This window comes from Vitis riparia, chromosome 4, assembly GCF_004353265.1.
Source record: "Vitis riparia cultivar Riparia Gloire de Montpellier isolate 1030 chromosome 4, EGFV_Vit.rip_1.0, whole genome shotgun sequence".
Taxonomy (NCBI): domain Eukaryota; kingdom Viridiplantae; phylum Streptophyta; class Magnoliopsida; order Vitales; family Vitaceae; genus Vitis; species Vitis riparia.
The window spans coordinates 7,244,677-7,266,348 of NC_048434.1; the positions used below are offsets into that span (position 1 = coordinate 7,244,677).

Below are 21,672 nucleotides of genomic sequence, written 5' to 3' on the forward strand. Positions count from 1 at the left end.
GTCATAAAATGTTTAGTCAATCATCATTAGATTTCAATTATTTTTAAATGAAATGATCAAAGTTGGATCGAACAAGTCGTATCAAAACCAAAGGTCATGGGTTTGAATTATGGGAGCATCACATCAAAGAAGAAATTATTGGGGTGTAGTAATACTGCTCTTGTTGGGGCGTAATAATGTTATTCTTAAGCTTGGGAATGGATTTCCTAAATGATGACTCTCAAAACTGAATCGTAGCGTATGATATTGAAATATCAAAAAGGGTTTAACCTACCCTTATTAGATACCAATTGATCTTTAAATGAGATGATCAAACCCGAACCAACAAGACCCCAAACACTTGTAAAAAGTTATGAAGGCAGAGACTCTAGAAAGAACATTAGGAGAATAATTCCTCTATAGATCTGTAAGCACCCAATGCACATCTGTCAACTTATGACCCTTTCATCTGGGCCTTCATCCTTTGATCATAGCTAAACCATTCCCCATATATGCACTCTTTCATATATAACTTATAAAAATGCATTATTTTCAAAATTCTCAGATAATTTGCATTAACTTAATCAAATCCTGTTCAAAACCAGCCAAAATTTTTGCAATAAAATATTGAACTAGTGGAGGACAGATGAGAAATTGCCAGGAGACAAAAAAAGATAAAAATCATAAATTAGGCTAACAACGAATTTGATAATCTGTGGATGTGGGCATGACAATGAGGGCTGTTTGGCTAATAGTTTAGGCTGTATCATCTACTATCAACATTGTTAACAAGAGGAAGCAATTCAATATTGCCATCCTCATTTTTATTCTCATTCTCAGGGTGTGAAGCATGGGCAGCCTGCTTGGTATTCTGGAGGATTTGGGAGGGAATAATGGAAGAGTTGGGATCAGTACGGGGCACCAAGAACAGCAGAGCAAGTGGGCTAAGTCTCAGTATGTTTCGGATCAAAATCGCCATCCACAGATTATCAAATTGTACCCGAGTCACCTTCAAGATATGGAGTAGAAAGCCACCTCCCCATGAGGATGAGAGTATTCCAAGGTTGTCAATTGACATAAGCAAGGCGAAGAATGTGCCTTCAATGCCAGGGGGACAAAGCTTGGAGCTGAGGACAAGAAGTGGCATCCATTTGAGCCGTCCTATCATTTGAGATACACCTTCAGCAACGACAATGAAGAAATAATCTGGTATGCCAGACTTCAAGTTGAGACGCAGCACCAGTATCAAATCCAGCATTCCTGATAAACCATAAAGCAACTGAGTCCAGAAGAGCAAGTCCCGGAAGGGGTGGTCCTTTAGAGTATATTGGTAGAGTATGGCACCTAAAAGGGAGCCAACTGAGCCAATTGAGAATATGTAGCCAACAGTCTCCTGCATAAAGCACATGAAAATATGAAACAATGCAAACAAGTTCGGGTTTCAGGCCACGAGTTCACAGTACTGAATAATTAGGAAATCCTATTTTTGGTTATGCTTTAGATTGTTCCTATTCATCTCCCTTACAAGCAGAGAAGAGTGGAGGCCAGCATACCTGAGAGAATAATGGACCTTCCTTAGAGTCTGTATACCAATAGAACAAGCCTTCATGGATATTCAAGCTCAATGCGAGGGATAAGTACATATACAAACATGGTCTCCACACATCTGGGTATTTCAATGTTGTCCACATTGCCTTGCAAGCGTCAAGCAACTTTTGGTTTACCTGAATAAGAGACTGAACATTGGAATTCTGGGTATAAAAGGAACCAAGAATCAACAGGAGCCCATGAATACCTGTCTGTAAACAAAGTTAGGCGTGTGGGGTTCACTAAGAACAATTCCAACTAGAAGTACAAGTGTAGCCGGGATAGTCAGCAAGCCAAACACCCCCTACCAGGGAAAGAGGAAAAAGATCTTCCAACAGTAAGATAGCTGTACTTCATATGGAAGATATGAAACAGAAAATGTTGGGATTTTTGGTCCAAGGAACAGTTATAGAAGCTAACCGTAGGGCCTATGAGGTGGACAAAAATACCACTAATAGAGAATCCCACTAGTGCACCAACTGATGAACTTAGCGCACACAGGCTTTGCATGTCAGCTGCAAGAGAAGGGTGTAGATTACTGTTCTGAGCCACGCAGGCATCAATGGTGACATCTGCTATTGCTACCCCAGCACTTCCTGCTGTTAAAGAGAACAATGCGAGTACAAGATGCAGGTCTTTGTGAAATGATAACACGAGCATAGAGATCACACCAAGAAGACCTGCAATTGAGATGAATCAAACTATATGAGGAAAAAACTGCTTCAGTTAAACAATTGTCATGCTTCTCTCTCATCCCATCAAGTGATCATTCCATTTGAGTGCAGGGTTGCTATCCAGATAAAGAGCAAATGCATAAAAACAACCGTGCAGATGCAAGGGAATCTCTGTGTCAGATAACTTGGTGACCTCCAATACTATTTGAATGTGGGTACAAGAGTCTAATTGATTGTCAAAATATAAACAAACTAGTTGAATGATCACAACATGAACTTCCTAAATTTGTAAAAAAGAATGATAAAATATGGTGCCTTCACATCCTAGCCAACTGTTCATGTTGATGATGTGCTCAGATTGGGGCTCAACAGCTGTAATAATGGTCATAAGAGATTTTATATTTCAGTTCATCATTTTAACCCTTTCCTTCTTACTTTACAATAGACAAGCATTCCTTGTCTACATTCGATTCTACTTTTTTTCCTTACCAATTAAGAATTATGCTTCTAAACTGTCTATATCACCAAATGCCTAGCAAATAGAAGTTAAAAATGATCTGAGCTATTTGTCTGAAATATCTAATCACAGGAAATTCTATATTTTTGCATAGTTGTAAACTTGATAAGGTTGATCCATACATTTGGAAGTCTTCTCTTTCTAGGCCTCACTAGTATAAATTTTACATGCACTGAAAGTACTGGAGGAACTCTGAGATCAGGAGAAGAATTATAAATATATGTTTAATTGCTCCAGGAAGAAAACTGTCACAACTATATGGCATCTTTCAACCTGTCTAGTTTTAACTCTCTAGAATTTCTTTCTCTAGTCTCTTGCTATCATTGGTCTAAATTCTGGTAGATGTTGACCTATCATTTTGGCCTCAAAACAGCATATCAAGCAATGGTCTATTGCGTGTGGATAATAGATAGAGTGGTGAATTTTAAATTTGGGCAAGCACACCATCAGAAGTCACAAACACAGACCTTTACACCCTATTTCTACATATTATTATATTGAAACATTTTTTGTTAACTTTTTTGCCAGCACTTATTAGTTAACATGTCAATGAAAGTTTCACTGGTTTTTACTTTTTACATCATATTGGGTGGGAAAGAGTGAGATATGTGCATTACAATATCGTTGGTTTCTATTGAGTCTTCTGTCATTTTCATGGTCCGAGTTACATAGTTAAATAACCAGCTGATCAATATTTTGCATCAAACTCTCAAGTGCATTTGCTAAACATATATAGAAATCAACATAAACACGTCAATGACTGGAACCCCTAGATTAGAGAACTCTTCAAATTTCATCTGATATCTATTATCTCCATAACAATCAGTAGATGAAACCTTCCTAAACTCCAATAAATCCAACTTTAAATGCATAGTTTTATATGAGAAGGTTTTAGTTCCACAGTGGTACCAAATCCTTTTTCAACCTCTATAATTCCATACTTAGGTCAAACCGACAAAGAGTGTTGAGAGAGAGGGGTATAAAAGGTTTAGGAACCCCTCAAAGCTCTTCTTTTGTATTTACACATTTAAACAGCCTTATGGATCTATGCAAGTTTGTGAGAGTTGCATTGAGATAGTATCAGAAGATAAAGTCTAATTTGAACTGATAGCCCATGATCTTTTATCAACCTGTAGCTAGTATAAGTAGCCAATGCCACTAGCAGATATGTACTGACTGATTCACAAGATATGATACTGAAAACAATGCACTTTATCCGCTGAATGATGCATCTTATTATCAAGATGATATTGCATATATGTTCCAGTGCTGAACTGTCAACTCATAATTTTTTGCAACCAAAGCATATCAGCTAGCATAAGTAGCTCTGGCTGTAGGCAGATATGTATTTTACAACAGCAAAGATATGCTCATGCCCTCTCCCTCTACTGGTTCTTTTTGCTTCTCTCTCTCAATCCTAGGACACTGACATTGGTGCTTGTACTGCCAACTTGTTAGAATTAGCCCTAAAAGCAAGGATTACTTTTGAGAATATTTTATCATTTAATAATAATAATAATAATAATGTTTTGCACACTTCATTCTCTTATTGTTCCATTGAGTACGATTTATATGAGCATTCAGCTGAATCAGTTTCCATTGTACTTGGTCTGTGTGTATGAGAGTGGTTACACAGAGGGCACAAACCATAGGTCACTTGTACTTGACAAGTGTTTACAACAATTCATGAGTTTGGGCCACTCAATAGTAGTTGTAGTGTGTTGCTTCCCTAACTGGTGGGATGGCTTATCCTGGTCATTAAAGCTAGACTTTAAGGCATATGTACCAGTGTATATTGGTTTATACATTGAACAAAACCAATGGAGTGGTATGTCACAATTACATTCACATCGTTATGCCTTCTCTCCTAGTTACTATGTTGCATATGCTCTTAACCTTGAGAAGGTGTTGCACCGATATATGGGTTGATGGTTATTTTGAGTTTCATAAAAGTAAGATCCTAAAGCAATTATATATTCTTGGAACTTGGATAATCATTAATTCAACCGTTGGTAACAAACATCTTCAACAGAGGCACCATGATATTTCCTCAATGAGACCGTCATATCCCCTTGAATAACCATAAGGTGGATGATCATGTAAATCTATTGCCATAGTAATTCTATTTGATTAAATTTGATATTTATCCTAGTGGATATAGATATATCAATTGATCATCACAAAGGTGGATTTATAACTCAATGGAGTAAGAGGTAAACTAGTAAGTTGATGACACTTCCTTTATTGAGTTATGGATATCAGTTCATGGGAAACAACATGTAGTGGTATAGTAGGACCTGAACACATGCATCTTGCTTCTTTTTGTTATCATAGAATATAGAAGTGCAATTAATCTTCTTTAGTGGAATGAAGATTAATTATAAAACATTGAGATTCTATGGGAACCGATTATTCTATGGGTTCGGTGGTCCTCACCCAAGCAATCTTGGTATGTATGCACAATTTAAATGGTTTGATGGAAGACTAGGGTGTACCATAGTCTTGGGTGTACCTTGGAGCATGGGATTGGTTCGTTAAAGGCAAGGTGGTCCTTTTGCTTGCTAAGGGCATGGTGGACTTTTTGCTCTTAGGGTTAGACACCATATAAAGCAGTATAGGGCTGTATAATAAATAGAATTTGGAGAAGAAAAATCAAGGCCCCCTTGGTTGTGCCACCACTCCCTAGGATCTCACTATTGGTGTTTCCAAAAGCATAGAGATTGCCCACACATTTGTGCATACTTAGAGATTGTCATTGTGGTGAAAGATTGTTGATGATTTGGAAGCAAAAGGCCATCAAAGGGTTCTTCAAGGCTTGTGGACTGCCTATATAAGTATTTACCCTAGATTTCATTTTTAGAATTAAAAGTATCGGTTTCCACTGCATATTAGCATCTCCATGCAAACCAACACAATCGATGTTCATATTAGGGAACGAAGGAACAATACTCAAAACCTGAGCTAACACCACACTACCCCTCCCTTCCTGTGGGCAAAAACAAAAAAAACCTCTACTACGTGTATGCTAGGATTTTGCTTCTCTTGTAGGCTAATTTTGCACTTAAATATTACATGGTATTTTGATTAACAAGATAACATAGAGCTGCTTATCGGTATTGGTGTTCTACTCCTAACTGTCAAAACTGTTGTTAGAGGGGCTGTGTGACTGATGAAGCTAGAGCACCAAGTATAAATACACTCCATAGTTTGGGGCACTATTATTATGTACCTTGTATGTAACTATAGGCACATGTGTGAATTAGACAATCAATAAAAAGTCTAGGAAAACTTATATCGAGGTGGCAAACCACTAAGAGGAGATTGAAAGTATTGGTCAGACTGTATCTGCACAAGAATGTGGTATAATTCCCCACATCATTTGTTATACAAAAGGAAAAGAAAGGAATGTATTGTTGGAGTACATCTCTGTTTAACTTAAAAGACAAATTCAAACACGCCCAACTATAAGGTCTTCTTCATGTTTTCCTCAGACTTCAAGAAAGAATCTCTTTAAATATACACATCCAACCAATACAGTAAAAGCATTAATATAGTCCCATCTTATATGAAGAATTTTCAAAACACTTCATAAATTCAAGAAGAGTAATGCCTGTTTTCCTACAAGTATTCTCAAAAGTTGTCTAAGAGTAGCCTGTACTAATTCAGGTGACCACACTTAATTTAGGGCAATAAAATTCTTTAAGGAAGTCAGATGAACAATATTATGAGACCACCTCAACACCAAGCTCACTTAGTAAGGATTTCAGCCATGCATCAATGAAGGCGCAGTGGACCACTTCAGGCAACACCAACTAGTTGAACAAGCCAAAAAAATGCCATGTAGACTTTTTAGTTTGCATAAATTATTTGTTGGTACAACATAGTAGTCAGAAGAAAATATTTCTCCTTTTTTTCCCAATCATGCCCATTTCACCAATTCTCGGAAAAATTCCCAGTGAGAGTAGAAGTATGATAATATGAGATTGGATATTTTCTGACTTCTCTCAAATTCCATAGCAGTTGTCTCTATTTCAGCCTTCATGAAAACTCTAAAAAATATCACATATAAGCCAAGTAAGATACCTTATTCTATGATTCAGATGTATTATATGCATGAAAAATCTATTACAACTTTTGTCCTAATCAAAACTAAACTCTCTAAGTAGTGGAAAGGAGTCTTTCTTAACTCTGGGAGCACATGATGAAAACATCAGAACTATGTGCCCCAAATTACAGGAGCAAGGATCAGTGAAGAATGAGCTCACAAGAACTAAATATGTTTCATAGTAGGGGCATTGAGCTGGCAACTATTCTGTATCTCCCTGTGGCTGATCCTAACCATGCTAACCACAGCATGAAAAGGAAGTCCTAGAAATGTCCAGTGCTGGGGATGCTGATGCTCTGAAGATCATACAGCATGCCTTGTTATCTAGAAGCATGCAAGACTTGCAGTTTTCAAGAACAACTGCCTCTTTTTCTTGATATATCCTTGACTAGCTTAAGACAAGTTTGAGTTTTCAGAAAACTTAAACCTATTTCATTTATGAAAATCATATAGCTCAGTAAAGAAGTAAAATGGTAACCCTATGAATATTCGACAAAACTGTCAGCTATGTTATTAAATATTTGTTCAACTCCCATGGTTTATAACTATTACTACATGATATTTTAGGAAATTTATTTATGTTTTTAAAAGAAAATATGCTCCCATGGTGACTTAATCCTTAGAAGTCCCTTCCTTAGAGATTAGCAGAAGAAAATTCTAGAAAAATAAAGGAATGGCTACTTTAATGTTCAAAATTTTAGAATTTAAATTTAAAAGGAAGTTAGTTTCCATTGCTTTCTTGATACAAAAATTAGGAATTCTTTTTTACTTAAATTTTTTTTTCCCGATAGGCAAGCAAACAAAATGAATTAAGTGGTGCCTCACAAAAAGAGGGAGCACAATCCAAGTACATGATTCCTTTTTTACTTACAGTCTATGCTCAAGATATGTTTGTTTCTATATTTTCATCAACTTGCTATTTTTAGTCCAAATTTCATGTACACATGTTTACCTACCTCACTATATTCATGTGTACACATGTATATTTATGTGGGCTCAAAAGTTGGGAGCCGCTTAAAAGCATCAAGCAGACAAGCACTTCCCTGCCCCCACTTAGAACCTGGTTTTACTTTCTGCTTGAAAGGAAAAGATCAATGATCACTTACCAAGTGGCAAGCCTCTTAGTGAATTCTATGAGTTAACAAGCCAAGCTACATTGACACTTCAAACTTCTGTCAGACTCAACAATTTTTGTATGGCAATCCTAATTACCTTGTCTTTTTGGCAGATATATTAATTAGTGTACAACCCTCTTCAAGAAAATTTATAATAATAAGAATATGTCTTTTCTAGGCCAGGACGGATGATTTAGCCTATATGCAGCTGAATAGAACAATGTAGAGCAAGTTTTATAGTAGGTTAATGGATAGGGTTGTCATTGGATCCTTCACATTTGTGTCAAAAAATCAAGTCTACGAAGACCAAGAAAGAGGTTGAACATATCCAACTGATACACAGTCCAAATCCTAAACCTGCACCCACAACTGCATTCCTTAAATCAGTCCCTTCAAAAGAGAGGCTAGAGTTAAGCTACAAAAGAATTCGCCTAAGCACATAAACATTGCTCCCTCTTTTATATGTGCATACATGCAATGGATACTTCCACCTGGCATATACAGCTAAGTAACACAAGCAGCTCACCTCCAACAGATCAAGGATATGAAAACTGTAAAGTCTATAATGGCAACAACTAGTAGACTATCCAAAATTGGGCAAAGGCCAATTATTCTACAAGCTTAATCCACATCAACCAAAGCCCACATAAACTAAAAATTTATCTCAACAGATAAGAACAATTAAAACAGCAATAAATGAAGATACAACATCTATCTTTGTCACTCAGATATGCAATTTATGAAGTAAAATAAAAGCAGATGGATTTCATAGAAATATTGAAAGAAGGATTAGTGATATTTATAATCTATTCAAAAGATAAAAAAATCTATCAGTGAAATTAAACCTAGATAGTCAGATCATAAGGCGGCATGTATACATCCATTTGAAGATCCCCTTATAGTAACATTCAATGATTGAATAAAAAATCTGACAGAGAATTCAAAATGATAAAGTGTAATGTTACCGGCTAAAATGAAATAAGGCCTTCTGTGATACCCAACGATTGGGAGCACATCTGTGAGAAGACCCCAAAGAGGCTTGACAAGCCAAGGAATAGAAGTTATTCCTCCATAAATTTGTGCTTCAGAAGGTTGAACCTTCTGAACATCCTTCATATAATACTCTGTGCCCACACGAGCCAAAGCACCACCCAGTCCTTGGCTTATCCCATAAACTGCAACAACCCCAAATACAAAACTCCAATGCAGTTCCATGGCAAGCATTTTGAACCAATAGATTGGAGCACAGATGAAATCACAGAATCCTCCATTGGATTCATTTTCCTCCACAACCTCACTGGGTGTTGGAGGATTCTCCTCCTCCACTATCATTCACTTCTGCAGAAAGAAAAACCAGGTAACAAATCAGTGTTTCCTGAAACAGGTACCTTCAAATTCTTGCAAATACCCCAGAAAATTTTGAGCATCTAAACTACCTTGAAGACGACAACCACCCAGCTCAGAAATCACACTTTCTTGAACAGGGTACCTTGAAACTGATTGAAGTCTCTCAAAGAAATACTGACACTCCTGAACTTGGTTTCCTGAGAGACAAACAACAACCCAGTTCAATAATTGGTGTTTCCTGTACTGGGCAGCTTGAAACTGATTAAAATCCCTCAGGAAAAGAATGAATCTCTCACCTACTTTGTCTTTTTTCTGATTGATTTACATGAAACCCATACAGAAACTCCCAACAAAACTTGTATATTTTGACATGGTGTTGCTAATTTCCCTAAAATAAACTCCTAGAGACTCATTTGAGAGAAGAAAATAAAATGTTTTCAAAATTAAGACAAAAAGAGATCAAAAACCACCGCAGCTAAAGAGTCCCTCAGACACACCAGATTTGACTTGACCAGCCAACTGTTTTCAAATCTCATCAGCTTTCTTACAGAGAATTGTATATACAAACTTAGTAAACTTCCCCTCCTCTCCAATCAAATTCTGCCGGGTCAACATCCACTTTTCTTTCCGAATCACCACAATATACTAAACCCAATGAAATTCATACATAAATTAATAAATACAAAAATATATTCATACGAACACTTGAAATCCTACAAATATGATAATCAAAATCATTCAAAAATGGGACACTAAAAAGTTAAAATAATCTTTATTTCCAAAAAATAATTCTCATTTTTCCAAAAAAATTAAGAATAATAAATTTTTTGGACAAAAATATTTTCTTACAAAATTTGTTATACCCATTTCTTCCCACCAAAGTACTCTCTACATATTATTTAAGATTATATTTACTTAGAAAAAGAAAAGAAATGCAGAAACAGTACAGATTTAACTTACGTGGCAGGTTCTTATTGGTTCCATGCAAATTGGGGTATGTCCACATTAAGAGCGCTGATAAAGTCACAGGCTGTAACGCAAAGAAGGCTGTGGGAACGAATCAGAGGGAAGCGCGTGAGCAAGAAGTGAAGGTAGGGTAGGTAGGTAGGTGGATTAGGGACGAATGAGAATGGGGTGTTATTATTTATTTACTTCACAAAACCCCAAGACATTTAAATTCGCGTGAGGAGCACGTTCAATGTACTGAAATGGGATCTTTTAGTATAATTAATTAATACTCATCAGGTTAATTGTCTTTATTATGATTTTTTTAATGATTAATTATGAGAATTTTCTAAAAATTAATTAATACCCATGCAATTTTTATTTTTTATTTTTGTCCTTTTAGCTTTAGAATTTATAAAAATTAATTTATTGCAACCGGAAAAGAGTGGGTTTAGGAGTATGAGCAAAGGAAGAAGAATTTTAGGCCCATTTGGTAACAGTTTTTTTAATAAAATTTTAAAAAATTGTTTTATGATGTTTTGATAAACAAGATTTGAAATCTAAATTGTTTTTAATCTATTTTTAATATTTATAGATATGTTTTATAAATATTTTTTATGTCTAGCATTTTATTTTTAATCATTCTACATATATAATTATATTTTAAAACAGTCATCATAAAATAAATGAAAATAATTAAAAGACGTTTTCTAAAAATACTCTAAACTTATTTGGTAATTGTTTATGAAAATTATTTTAAAATACAATTTTTAAGAATAAATTTTTAAAACCATTTTATGATGTTTGATAAAACAAAAGTACATTTCAAAACCTAAAATATTTTTAATATTTTTAAATATAATTTAAAAATAATTTTTATATCTAACATTTTATTTTTAATAATTTTACATATTTATATAATCATTTTTTAAAACAATCATCATAAAATAAGTAAAAATAATAAAAAAATAACTAAAAGATGTTTTTCAAAACACATTGTTTTATGATATTAAGCATAAAAAATAAAAGACAATTTTTTATTTTCAAATGTTTGCATCTTTTTGCTACCGAGAACAAAAAACTATTTTAAAAAACAATTATCAAAATATCATTTTTCTCCTATTTTACCACTGTCCATTCAAAACCCTAATTAAAACCCTAAATTTTCTTTTTTCTACACGTTTTTTTTCCTTTGTTTTTTCCTTCCCTCCATCTTCTTCATGAAATTATTTAGACTGACTGACAATTATACTTGATGCAACACCCCCATCCAAAACCCTAACCCTAATAAAGGAAAAAGAAGGAAATAAATAAGAAAACGAAAGAAAAGGATAACTAGGGTTAGGCATTGATTGAAGGGAAAAACAAGTGGGGGTATTTTGTACATAAATTTTATTTAATAAAAAAAAAAAATTAACGCATTTAACGTTCGTGGTGTAAGAACTAAGAAGATGGAGCATTGAAAAGGGTGGAAGACAAATTACAGGAAGCTTCTTGGAAGATGCAGGCAACTTATATCAAATTTCTTTGGATGTCAAAATTACCATTTTACCACTGAGACACAGAAAGTGACAAAAATGTGAGATTATTTAATGGGTTCTCGGGATATGGAGAAGTTTGGAAATAATTCTTAATTTCTATTACTTTAAATTTTGGCATGGTGTTGGAAAAAGAATAAGGATCTTTTTATTTTTGAAAAAATAATAGGGATAATTGTGTTTTCGGTAAGGTGGCCCAAAAATTAACATTTGGTCCATATAACTTACATAATTAATAAAAAGGATATAAGATGTTAAGAGACCAATATATCCTTCAAATTTTCATATATTACCTTTTAAGGATATAAAATAGTGATAAACTAAAATGTCCAATAACATTTCACATAAGTTTTTTTAAAATTTGAATTTTAACAATTTTCACAATACTATTCACACAACCATAATAATTCTATTTTAACAATTTGGATTTTACATTGTTTTTAATTTTTTTTATAAGTAATTGAAAATCAACATTATTTTCTATTTTAAGTTATAAATAAATAAAAATTATGTTCAAAAACTATTTTAAAAAATACTTTCTAAAAAAATGGTAATATGATTTATATTTTGTATATTTTCTTTTTGAAAAAATATTTAATTAAAAAATGAAAACTATTTTTAAAAATAAAAATTGAAAACCTTAGTACTATTTTTTATATGAAAATAATAAAAAGAATTAAATTTTATTCATTGATCATCCATTTTTTTCCATTAGTTAATTTAATAATAAAAATATATATATAGTATGTTTACAATTAAACAAAAGAATTGGTCAATTATGTGTTTTTTGTGTGACTATCTTTTACATGAAAAATAATTAAATAACTAAATTATATATATTTATTACTCTTTTTAATTTTATTTTCTTTATTTATTTTTTGTCTAATATAAAATTTTAATATATCCATAATTAACAAAGTAATAGATTAATTGTGCACATTTTGATCTATTAAAATAAATTACTTTCTAATTTAAATAAATAAAATGAAATAAGTAAATAAATTTGGGGTTATTTCTATTTTTTAACATATCTTATATTAATATATTTTTATGGTTAAATAATTTTTTTATTATTTTTTTCTTTAATTCCAAAAATAAAATGAAATAAATAAATAGATTTTGTATTTTCTAACTGATCTTATATTCATATTTCTTATGGTTAAATAAATTTTTTATTCTTTTTTCTTTATTTCCAAAAATAAAAGGAAATAAATAAATAAATTTGGCTTAAATAATAAGTTTTAAGTAATTTCTTTGTCTTATTTTTAATTACTTTTTGCATTGAAAATAAAATAAAATAACGTTTTATTTGTTTTAATTATTTTAAATATCAAATTATCGGGAACATAGTTTACACACTTATCTGGATATAATTTATGCATAGATATGAAATTTATACCATTATACAAGGTTATTATACTAATTGTACAAGGGGTATACAAGACTACACATTTTGAACAATTTTTTTTTTTCTTGTCATCTAAGGATTATACACTCTTCTACCACAAATTCTTTTATTTCATATACTTTATTTAATTGGCATATAACAATTTAAATACTTACCTTAATAATCATGTTTAGGGAAAAAAAATTTGTTTTTACGTTTTATATCATTTTTTAAATCAAACCATTGGAAACATGGTTCACACATCATATGTGGCACATAATGTATGCATATGGATGAAATTTGCACTATTGTACAAGGGTGTTATACTAACCATACAAGGTAAATGTTCAATTAGACAAGGCAAATGTTCTAACTGTACAAGACAAATGTTCTATCTATACAAGGGGTATACAAGACTATCATTTGTGAAAGATTTCAATCAATTTTGGACAACTTTTTTTTTTTTGTCTTATCATCTAAGGATTGCACACTCTCAAGGTACACATTTATCTATCATACACTTATCTTATGCACTTTATTTAACTCGCATATAACAATTTAAATACTTATCCCACTAATGATGTTTGAGAGAAAATTTTGTCTTTCCATCTTCCACTATTTTTTGAACCAAACCAATGAAGACATGGTTAATCTACTTATGATTACACATTGAGTAGGGGGTATATGGAATTTGAGTCACTGTACAAGGTATTTACACTAAGTGTACATGATAAATATACTAACTGTACAAGGGTGTACAAGATTATTATTTGTGAATGATTTTAAGTGATTCTGAAAAACTTGTTTGTTTATTTTCCCTAACCAAGGATAGATGATATTCCTTACACACATTGGTTAAACATACATCCATCTCATGCACTTTATCTAACTTATATATGGTCATTTGAATAGGTATTTCATTTATGATGATTGTAAAACAAAATTGTACAACAATTTTTCTTCTTTTTTAAAACAAAACCAATGTAAAGATGGTTAACCGACTTATTGTTGGATATTCATGAGATAATGTATGAAATTTGAGTTATTGTACAAGGGTATTACATTAACTGTACAAGACAAATTTACTAATTGTACAAGAGTGTGCAAGACTACTTTTTGTTAATAATTTCAAGTGATTTTGAAAAACTTTATCATTTTTTTCCACTCAAGGATTTTTCCGCACTCAAATTCTCTCACTCAAGAATTGTTTCGAATTTTATTTTTAAATTTCATCATCAAAATTTTATAATTGCATATTTTGTTTTTGTAGTTTTAACAATGTTATTTCTTTCCACTATTTTTTTTTTTTTTTTTGTGAAATTTTATCCAAATGAATCTATACTTAAAATTATAATCATATTTATCAAATTTTTTACTAAAATTATCTTTAATTCTTTTAATATATTTATACTCATTTATTTAAAAAATGAAAAACTAATTTTTTTTGTAAACATGTTCTATTACCTTTCGAGTAAAAAATTAGATAAGTTTGAAAGTCAATAAAAAAAAAATTAAATACCACTTTCAATAATTTTTAGATGAAATTTTATATAATATGTTTTATTTGAAATTTAATTTTTAAAGTTTTACTAAAAAATTGTATTGACAATTTTCTTGTTGTGAGTCAAAATACTTTGCATTATTCTATCTAGATAAAAAAAATAATTAATATAATATTAGAATTTCATATCTTAGTTATTTTTTTAATAAATTTATCTTTTAAAAAATTTTAAAATAAAAACATTAAAAAGTAAAAAGCTAAAAGGATATATTTGTATAATAAGAGTGAAGTGATAGTCAAATTTTAAATTTTTTAAAATATGGTTAATGTAGAAAATATAAAAAAATAATTAAAAATAAGAGAAAAGTATAAATGAAAGGGTAATATAAATTTAAAATAAAAAATGAAAATTAAACTAAAAGATAAATACAAAAAGATAAAAAATATTTGAATGAAAAATTCCAATATTTTTATCCTTGCTTATAATAAGAGTAAAAAGATTCAATATCTTTAAAAATGAAAAAGAAAAAAAGAAAAATATTATTGCTTTTTATTTAACATAAAATAGAAATATAGATTGGAAGAAAAAGAAAAAAAAGTTAGAAATGAGTAATACTTAATAGGGAATAGAAAATGGAAAAAAAAAAAAAAAAACACAAGAAAATTGAAATTCACACTCACTATGTGCCTATGTAAGGGTTAATGGTATTTTAGGGATTGATGAAGGATAATATCATTCTTCTCGATTTTCAGACTTTCTTTGGGTGTTGAACTTAATTATGTAAGATATATGAACCATATCTTAATTTTTGGGCTCAGTTAGGCCCAAATCACAATTCTCCCAAAAGAATAAGGGTCTTTTTATTTTAGAAAAAAATAAATAAATTAAAATTATTTAATTTTATTCACATATTTTAAAAAATTACATTTAAAATATTTTCTCGAACAAAATATAATACTCATTCTTTAATTATCTCAACTCTATTCAATTGTGTTTTAATTTGTAAGTAAATGAAAATATGAAAAAAAAAAAATGACCATATTAAATTTAAATTATTTGGTAAGGATATAAATAATAAGATCAAGAGACAAAATAATGAGATTATCATTTAAAATAAGTTCAATTAATCGATTTTGACTATGTATTAAGTACATGTGACATGACCTAATTAATCGGGTTTTCACGATTTAACGAATTAATATTATAGTGGTTTATTAGAATGTACGTGCGGTTAGGGTTAGAGATGAAATGAGGGGCGAGTGGGAATCCTAGTTGTGGGTTGTTAGCTACTCACCTGCTCCCACCTTTGAAGTCAAATTATCTTATCCATAATGAGATAAAAAAAAAACCCAACTAATCTCCAATTAGTTTTTGCATTTGATCCCCTTAGAATTGATTATAAACAAAGTTGAATTAGTTTTGACCATTTCAATCTAATAAAAACAAATAGCTTCGATTGATTGAAATGAAATCTTACTACCCAATGTCTAATATGCATTTGCTTAAAGACACCCATGGTTTTAAAAACTCATCCAAACCAAATTTTAAAGTGATTGAAATTCTTCAAAAATTGGATGATAATAAAACCCTGGTTAATTTAATGTTTTTATTGTTCAAAAGGGTTTTCTAAAATCTATGGAGTGGTGCTTGTTGTTTTCCTTAACTTGATTTCAGTTTTAAAAAATCGAAAAATTTTCAAAATTCAAAAAGTGTAACGGTATAGGTTGATTATTTGATTGATGGATTCTATATTGGTATAAGAGCAACCTCGATTGATCAAGAATTAGTTGAGTTCTATCACAATTGGTTGAGTTAAATGTTTAGGTAGTAACTAATGATCAAGGGGTGGTTGAGGTTTCACCTCAATCAGTCAAAGATTTTATAACTTAATGGTCACCTACAATTATATTTTTCTAAAATAGCTGCATAGTCAACCAATTACACTAAAATTGTGTCTAATCGATAGATCGACCAATTATATTAGAATTGTGTCTAATGGTTAGTTTCACAAAAAATCTGTAATTTAAAGCTCACTTTAATCATTTATGGTTTCATCAACTCCTTAATCTAATGTAGCATTATTTATTGAGCATTACAAGAGTTAGTTAAGTACATCATTCTTTCTATTTGTTAATCCAAAATTAGAGCACCTTAATCATAGATTCCATTGTATTTGAGGGAAAACATGCAAACAAGGAAGCTTACTTTGTAAGGATTTGATCTTGTCAACTTTTGTGAGTTGTTTTCAAGTGTGAAGTGTAAAAGCCCATTGGAGCATTGATTCCAAGTGTAAAACTTTGATGGCTTAAGGAGGGTTATGGTGTTGGCTTTTGGAAGGCCAACAGAAAAAATGGGGAGATTTTTAAAAGCAAAGTTTGCTTCATTGTTGGGAATGAGAGGAGAATTTGACAAGTGGCTAAAAGAGTCTTTCCCACTTTATTTACCATTACCAACTCAAAAGAGTCATGGGCAGCAATATGTGGGAGCAAGATGGGGTTCTAGGCCATTAGAGTCTATTTCTCAAGAGAGTTCCATGGTTGAGAGTTATAGATGGTGGAGGCCTTCTTGCAGAAAATTCAAAAGCATTTTGTTTAGGCATGATGTAGAGTATAAAATGACTTGGTCAAATTCAAAGAATGGAAAGTTCTTTGTTAAAGATTTCTACTCTTTTCTAGCCTTAGGGGGTTCAAAAGCTTTCCCAACTAGAGTTGTTTAGAATCCAGGGTCCCAACAAGATAAACTTTTTTGCATGGGAAATAACTTAGACAGGATCCTAACATTAGATCATTTGAAAAGAAGGAGGATGTCTTTAGTAAATAAGCTCTATGTGTAAAAGGGAGGGGGAATCCATCATCCACATGCTTCTTCATTGTGTTAGAACTAGATTTTTGTGGCAATTGGTTTTTTTGTTACTTGGGGTGTAGTGGGTGATGTGTTCTTCAATTAGATTGATGTTGCTAGGCAAGAATGAAGTTCAATAGAAAAAGGCGGAAGAAAGCTTAGTTAGCTGCTCCATTGTGTCTTTCAAAACCATTTGTCGGTGAAAGAAATCAAAAGGCTTTTGAAGATGTGAAATCTTGGATCAATTGCTAAAATCCTCTTTCATATATTCCTTTTTGGATTAAGTTAGGCATCATATAGATTGTAATACTTTGTCTTTAATCGATCTTATTGATTGGTTAAAAGCCAAGTAATTGTAGGAACCAAATTCAAGTAATTGTAGGTAGGTGGTGTTTTTCCTTTGATTGCCCTCTCTTTTTTTGGTTCTTTTTTGGCTTGGTTCCCTTTGATGTTATTTGGCGAGTAAACTTTCCCATTTCTACCACCTATTTTCTCTATATATCATATTTTTGGTGTGCTTATAAAAAGAACATGTACAAAGGGACGACCCTTAAGCTTTTGAAAAACTCAACATCATATAATTTATGGTCAGAAAGCCAGAGTACAGGGCATGGAGGCCATGGATAATCCTAGTTTCGAAATGTATACAGCAGCCTTATCGGAAATATGAAAAGCCAAAGCTACAAATCTATATTAAGCATTATCAATAAGAATTATAACAATAACAGAATTTTGAGATATTGTTTAACAAAGTTTATTATCCACATCAATGACCTGCATACAAGGAGCCACCAACAGGAAAGCATTGAAGAGCTTGGGAACCCAAGCTGAACCCAATTCTGTAGTCCTTTCATTGATATTTGTGGCACCCCCATTTGTAAAGATTCCCTTTCATAATTATTCAATTGGGCATCTAAAGTTTCTCCAGTTTGAATCAGTAGATCTCAAGTTTGATGGCCTTGACAATGGCTGTGTCATGGCACCTTCTCTGCCAAAGCACCAAGATTCTGAAAGAACCATTTCAATGGTGATAACTCCCTCCTTCCACCACAGGATTCTTCAGTTGAAGAGTGCAGGAAAAGCCCAATTTGTGGTTGCTAACAGTGAGCCCATTCTGATTCAACAGGCTCCCAGAAGCAGCAAGAATGAGAGACTCAATCCTTTTAGCAACAACCGGCAATTGGAAGATAGGATTCTCCCCCAGGAGGGGACATGGGCAGGCAACTTAAATCTTCACTAGCTTTATAGTAAAACCCTTTCTGCACATAATACATCAAGTAGCATTGTGAAGCCCTCACCACCCCTTCATCAACTTCAGTAATCCAGGCATCGTCACATTTGTACCATCGATTTCTTACACGGACGTAAGTCACATAATGCCCAGATTCTAGCATCCCTGAATGAGTAACCACAGCAAAAACCTCAAATTCTGTACAAGTTTCCGATTCGTCTCCCTCAAAAGTAAAGATTCTGTTTCCAAACCTGTTCCTGACAATGGAGGAGGATAAGTATGGAGTCATGTCCAAGGAGAAGGGGAACTGCAGATATTGGTCAATTTTCCGTGACATTTTTCTGATTGTTGAGTGCTCAAATCGCTTTATATGTAGACATAGTACTATTGGGAGCCTTCTGATGGACATTTGCTTCAATGAGTTTCGCCTTTCTTTACAGTTTTGGCAGTACAATTTCTGGTCTGGACCCAACTTCTCTGGTCTTGTGAAGAGATCCAAGCAGCCCAAGAGAGTAGATATAATTGCATTCTCATTTGGCTTGGTGGTCTTGTTGGTCATGCCTGTTGAAGGGCAAAAGCTCATGTCCAAGTTAAGAGAAATGTCCACACATGGGTCATAGGTTGTTGAAGTAAATCCGCAGGTTGTACAAGTGACATCTGATCTCAACAGCCCAGAGAACGCTTTATGAGCAATACACTGGCAATCTCTGTTATCTGTGTAAAAAGAGAAAAAACATACTTTCTCATCAGTAAAACAGAACACTTGGCAATCTGACAAAATTCTCCAAAATTTTACGAAAATTCCTCAACAGATTTCTGCTTTTATCGATTTCCAATTTATTTGCCACAGCACACCACACCATTCATAAATCCCAAGTCAACCCGACATCAAATAATTACAAAGAATCGCAAATGTGTCACACTGCTACCAGGCATGAGGAACAGGATCTTGTACATCACATCTCAGCATGTGAGATGGAATACTTGTAATATTGAAATATCAATTGCCTAGGAAGCCAACAAAGCAGCAGACCTCACCATCCAATTACCTTTATCTTGGTTTCCTGATTTTCCTTCTTTCTCATGGATTTGATCAAGCATTGAAATGAAGAACTCATGAGCATCTTGCTGTTCATAACTAGCTAGATTTTCTGAATGCTGCCACCAACTGCAATCATAAAACAAATATTAACTTCCAATCAACTAATATAGTCGCAAAATAAGAAAAGATGGAAAAATAACACCATATTGGAATCATAAAAAAATGGGATCTTAAGAAAAGATAATAGTTCTTCCATCAGTAAAAGCCATTACTCACAAATTTCAATTAGAATTGTATTCATAATCCAGGATGTCAATGGTAGATTTTCGGATACCTTGCACAGAAAGATGAACAATTTGTACAAGGGCAATGCAATTAAAACACTATACAGACATTCAATGAGAATAATGGTATAACCAGAATCAATCTAATCCCCAATTATTTGATTGATATTAGGAGGCATAGAGTGAATTTTAACTAACAGTCTATAAATCAATCCTCAAAATTCATAAATTCAAAAATCAATAACGGCTAAATAAGGCTAAAAACCAAGTGCAAATAGGCCAAAAAGTGGGAAACCTGTAAAGAAACCGAGCAGGACTGTAAGGAGTCCGATCACCGGAAAACACGGCTGAGAAGATAACGTCAATGTCACAAGGCAAACAGAGGCGATCTGAGGACCTTCTCCGGCAAGATTGGCGGTTGTGGCGGTCACTTAGGAAGTAATTCCTAAGAGGTGGAGCATGAAACAATGCTTGCAACACAGAATTCATGAAGCAAGTATTTCCCAGATTGTTCAAACCCCTCAAACCCAATGGAAATATTGATTTCGCCCTCCGATCAGCCATCGAAATCAGCCTTTTCGACCTCTTCCACTCCAATTCTAACCCTAAACCCAATCTCCTCCTCTTATTCGACTCCTCCACAACACCCTCCACCCCATTTACATTGCTGGGCATATCCATGAAGTGTTTGCTCACCACAGCCCTATCAAAATCAGGATCATACACCTGATCACGGCACACACAGCAGTAAAGCTCGGCCCTTTCAACGTCCACAGCAATCTCATGGCCGTGGTGCGATTGGGAATGCTCATTTGCATGACTAGAACACGCGATTGAAGAACAAATCAAGCAGAAATAGAGTCTACCTTGATACCCAAAACACAAACTGCATCTGGGTGTCTCTGATTTGTGTTTGCTCACACTTGTTCTTCCATATGGGGTCGTTTTAAGGCAGTTTTGGAGGGTTTTGAAGCCATTCAAGCCATGTTTGAGCTTGTAATCTGCAAGGTGTTTGCAGGGTTTAGGGTTTGTGTATGCGGGGTTTTGTTTGGACATGTTGATGGGGATTGAAAGAAGCTCTGATTTTGTGATAAAACACAATGATTTATTAAATAAATGGGTGATAATCCCAATATATAATAATTAAATTATTGAAAAAGTAGATTAAAAGACAGGATTTTGAAATTGGAATCGAGGTTTTAAGGCACATAGAACAATGGGTTTGGATTAAATTTTTTGATGAACTTCTAGAGAGAGAGGGGGGGTGGGGGACTCAATGGTCTGGTTTAGGCCATGAGACTTAATGGAGAAGGGAGAAGAGGTGCCTTTGAGTTTTGATTAGCTGCACACAAGAGCATATTATTTACCTTTCCGGGGATCTCAACCGTTCATTTCTATTAATCAAGTGGGTTGTGAAAGGATAAGAAGGCATCATTTTTTCTTTTCCATCATACGGTCGGAATGATCTAACGGACGGCTAGGATTTGATGTTAGGTTGAGGAATGATGTGGAAGGGCCCAGAACAGTATGCAGTCAACGCTGGTTGTTGACCTGCCATGGTCGTGGGCCCTCCTTTTT

At 33.1% G+C, this 21,672-nt stretch overlaps 2 protein-coding genes across 5 annotated transcripts; both read right to left on the reverse strand.

Annotated features, from left to right (window-relative positions):
• Positions 1-504: 504 nt before the first annotated feature.
• LOC117913182 (probable folate-biopterin transporter 2) lies at positions 505-10,031 on the reverse strand. Of its 4 annotated transcripts, none has more exons than XM_034828140.1 (7): positions 9,625-10,031; positions 9,414-9,521; positions 8,943-9,315; positions 1,987-2,246; positions 1,775-1,870; positions 1,533-1,703; positions 505-1,372 (listed from the first exon to the last, which is right to left on the reverse strand). In XM_034828140.1, the coding sequence occupies exons 3-7, from the start codon at positions 9,307-9,309 to the stop codon at positions 746-748; spliced, it is 1,521 nt and encodes a 506-aa protein (XP_034684031.1). In that variant the 5' UTR covers positions 9,310-9,315; positions 9,414-9,521; positions 9,625-10,031; the 3' UTR covers positions 505-745. The 4 variants fall into 4 exon arrangements, with proteins under 4 accessions (XP_034684031.1, XP_034684029.1, XP_034684032.1 ...); XM_034828138.1 differs by having other exon boundaries at positions 9,621-10,031; XM_034828141.1 differs by lacking the exon at positions 9,414-9,521 and having other exon boundaries at positions 9,621-10,031.
• An 8,169-nt stretch (positions 10,032-18,200) lies between these two features.
• On the reverse strand, positions 18,201-21,403 carry LOC117913365 (ubiquitin C-terminal hydrolase 22). The gene is made up of 3 exons (XM_034828311.1): positions 20,390-21,403; positions 19,818-19,936; positions 18,201-19,482 (listed from the first exon to the last, which is right to left on the reverse strand). Exons 1-3 carry the CDS (start codon positions 21,148-21,150, stop codon positions 18,701-18,703), a joined length of 1,662 nt encoding a protein of 553 aa, XP_034684202.1. The 5' UTR covers positions 21,151-21,403; the 3' UTR covers positions 18,201-18,700.
• Between the last annotated feature and the right edge of the window lie 269 nt (positions 21,404-21,672).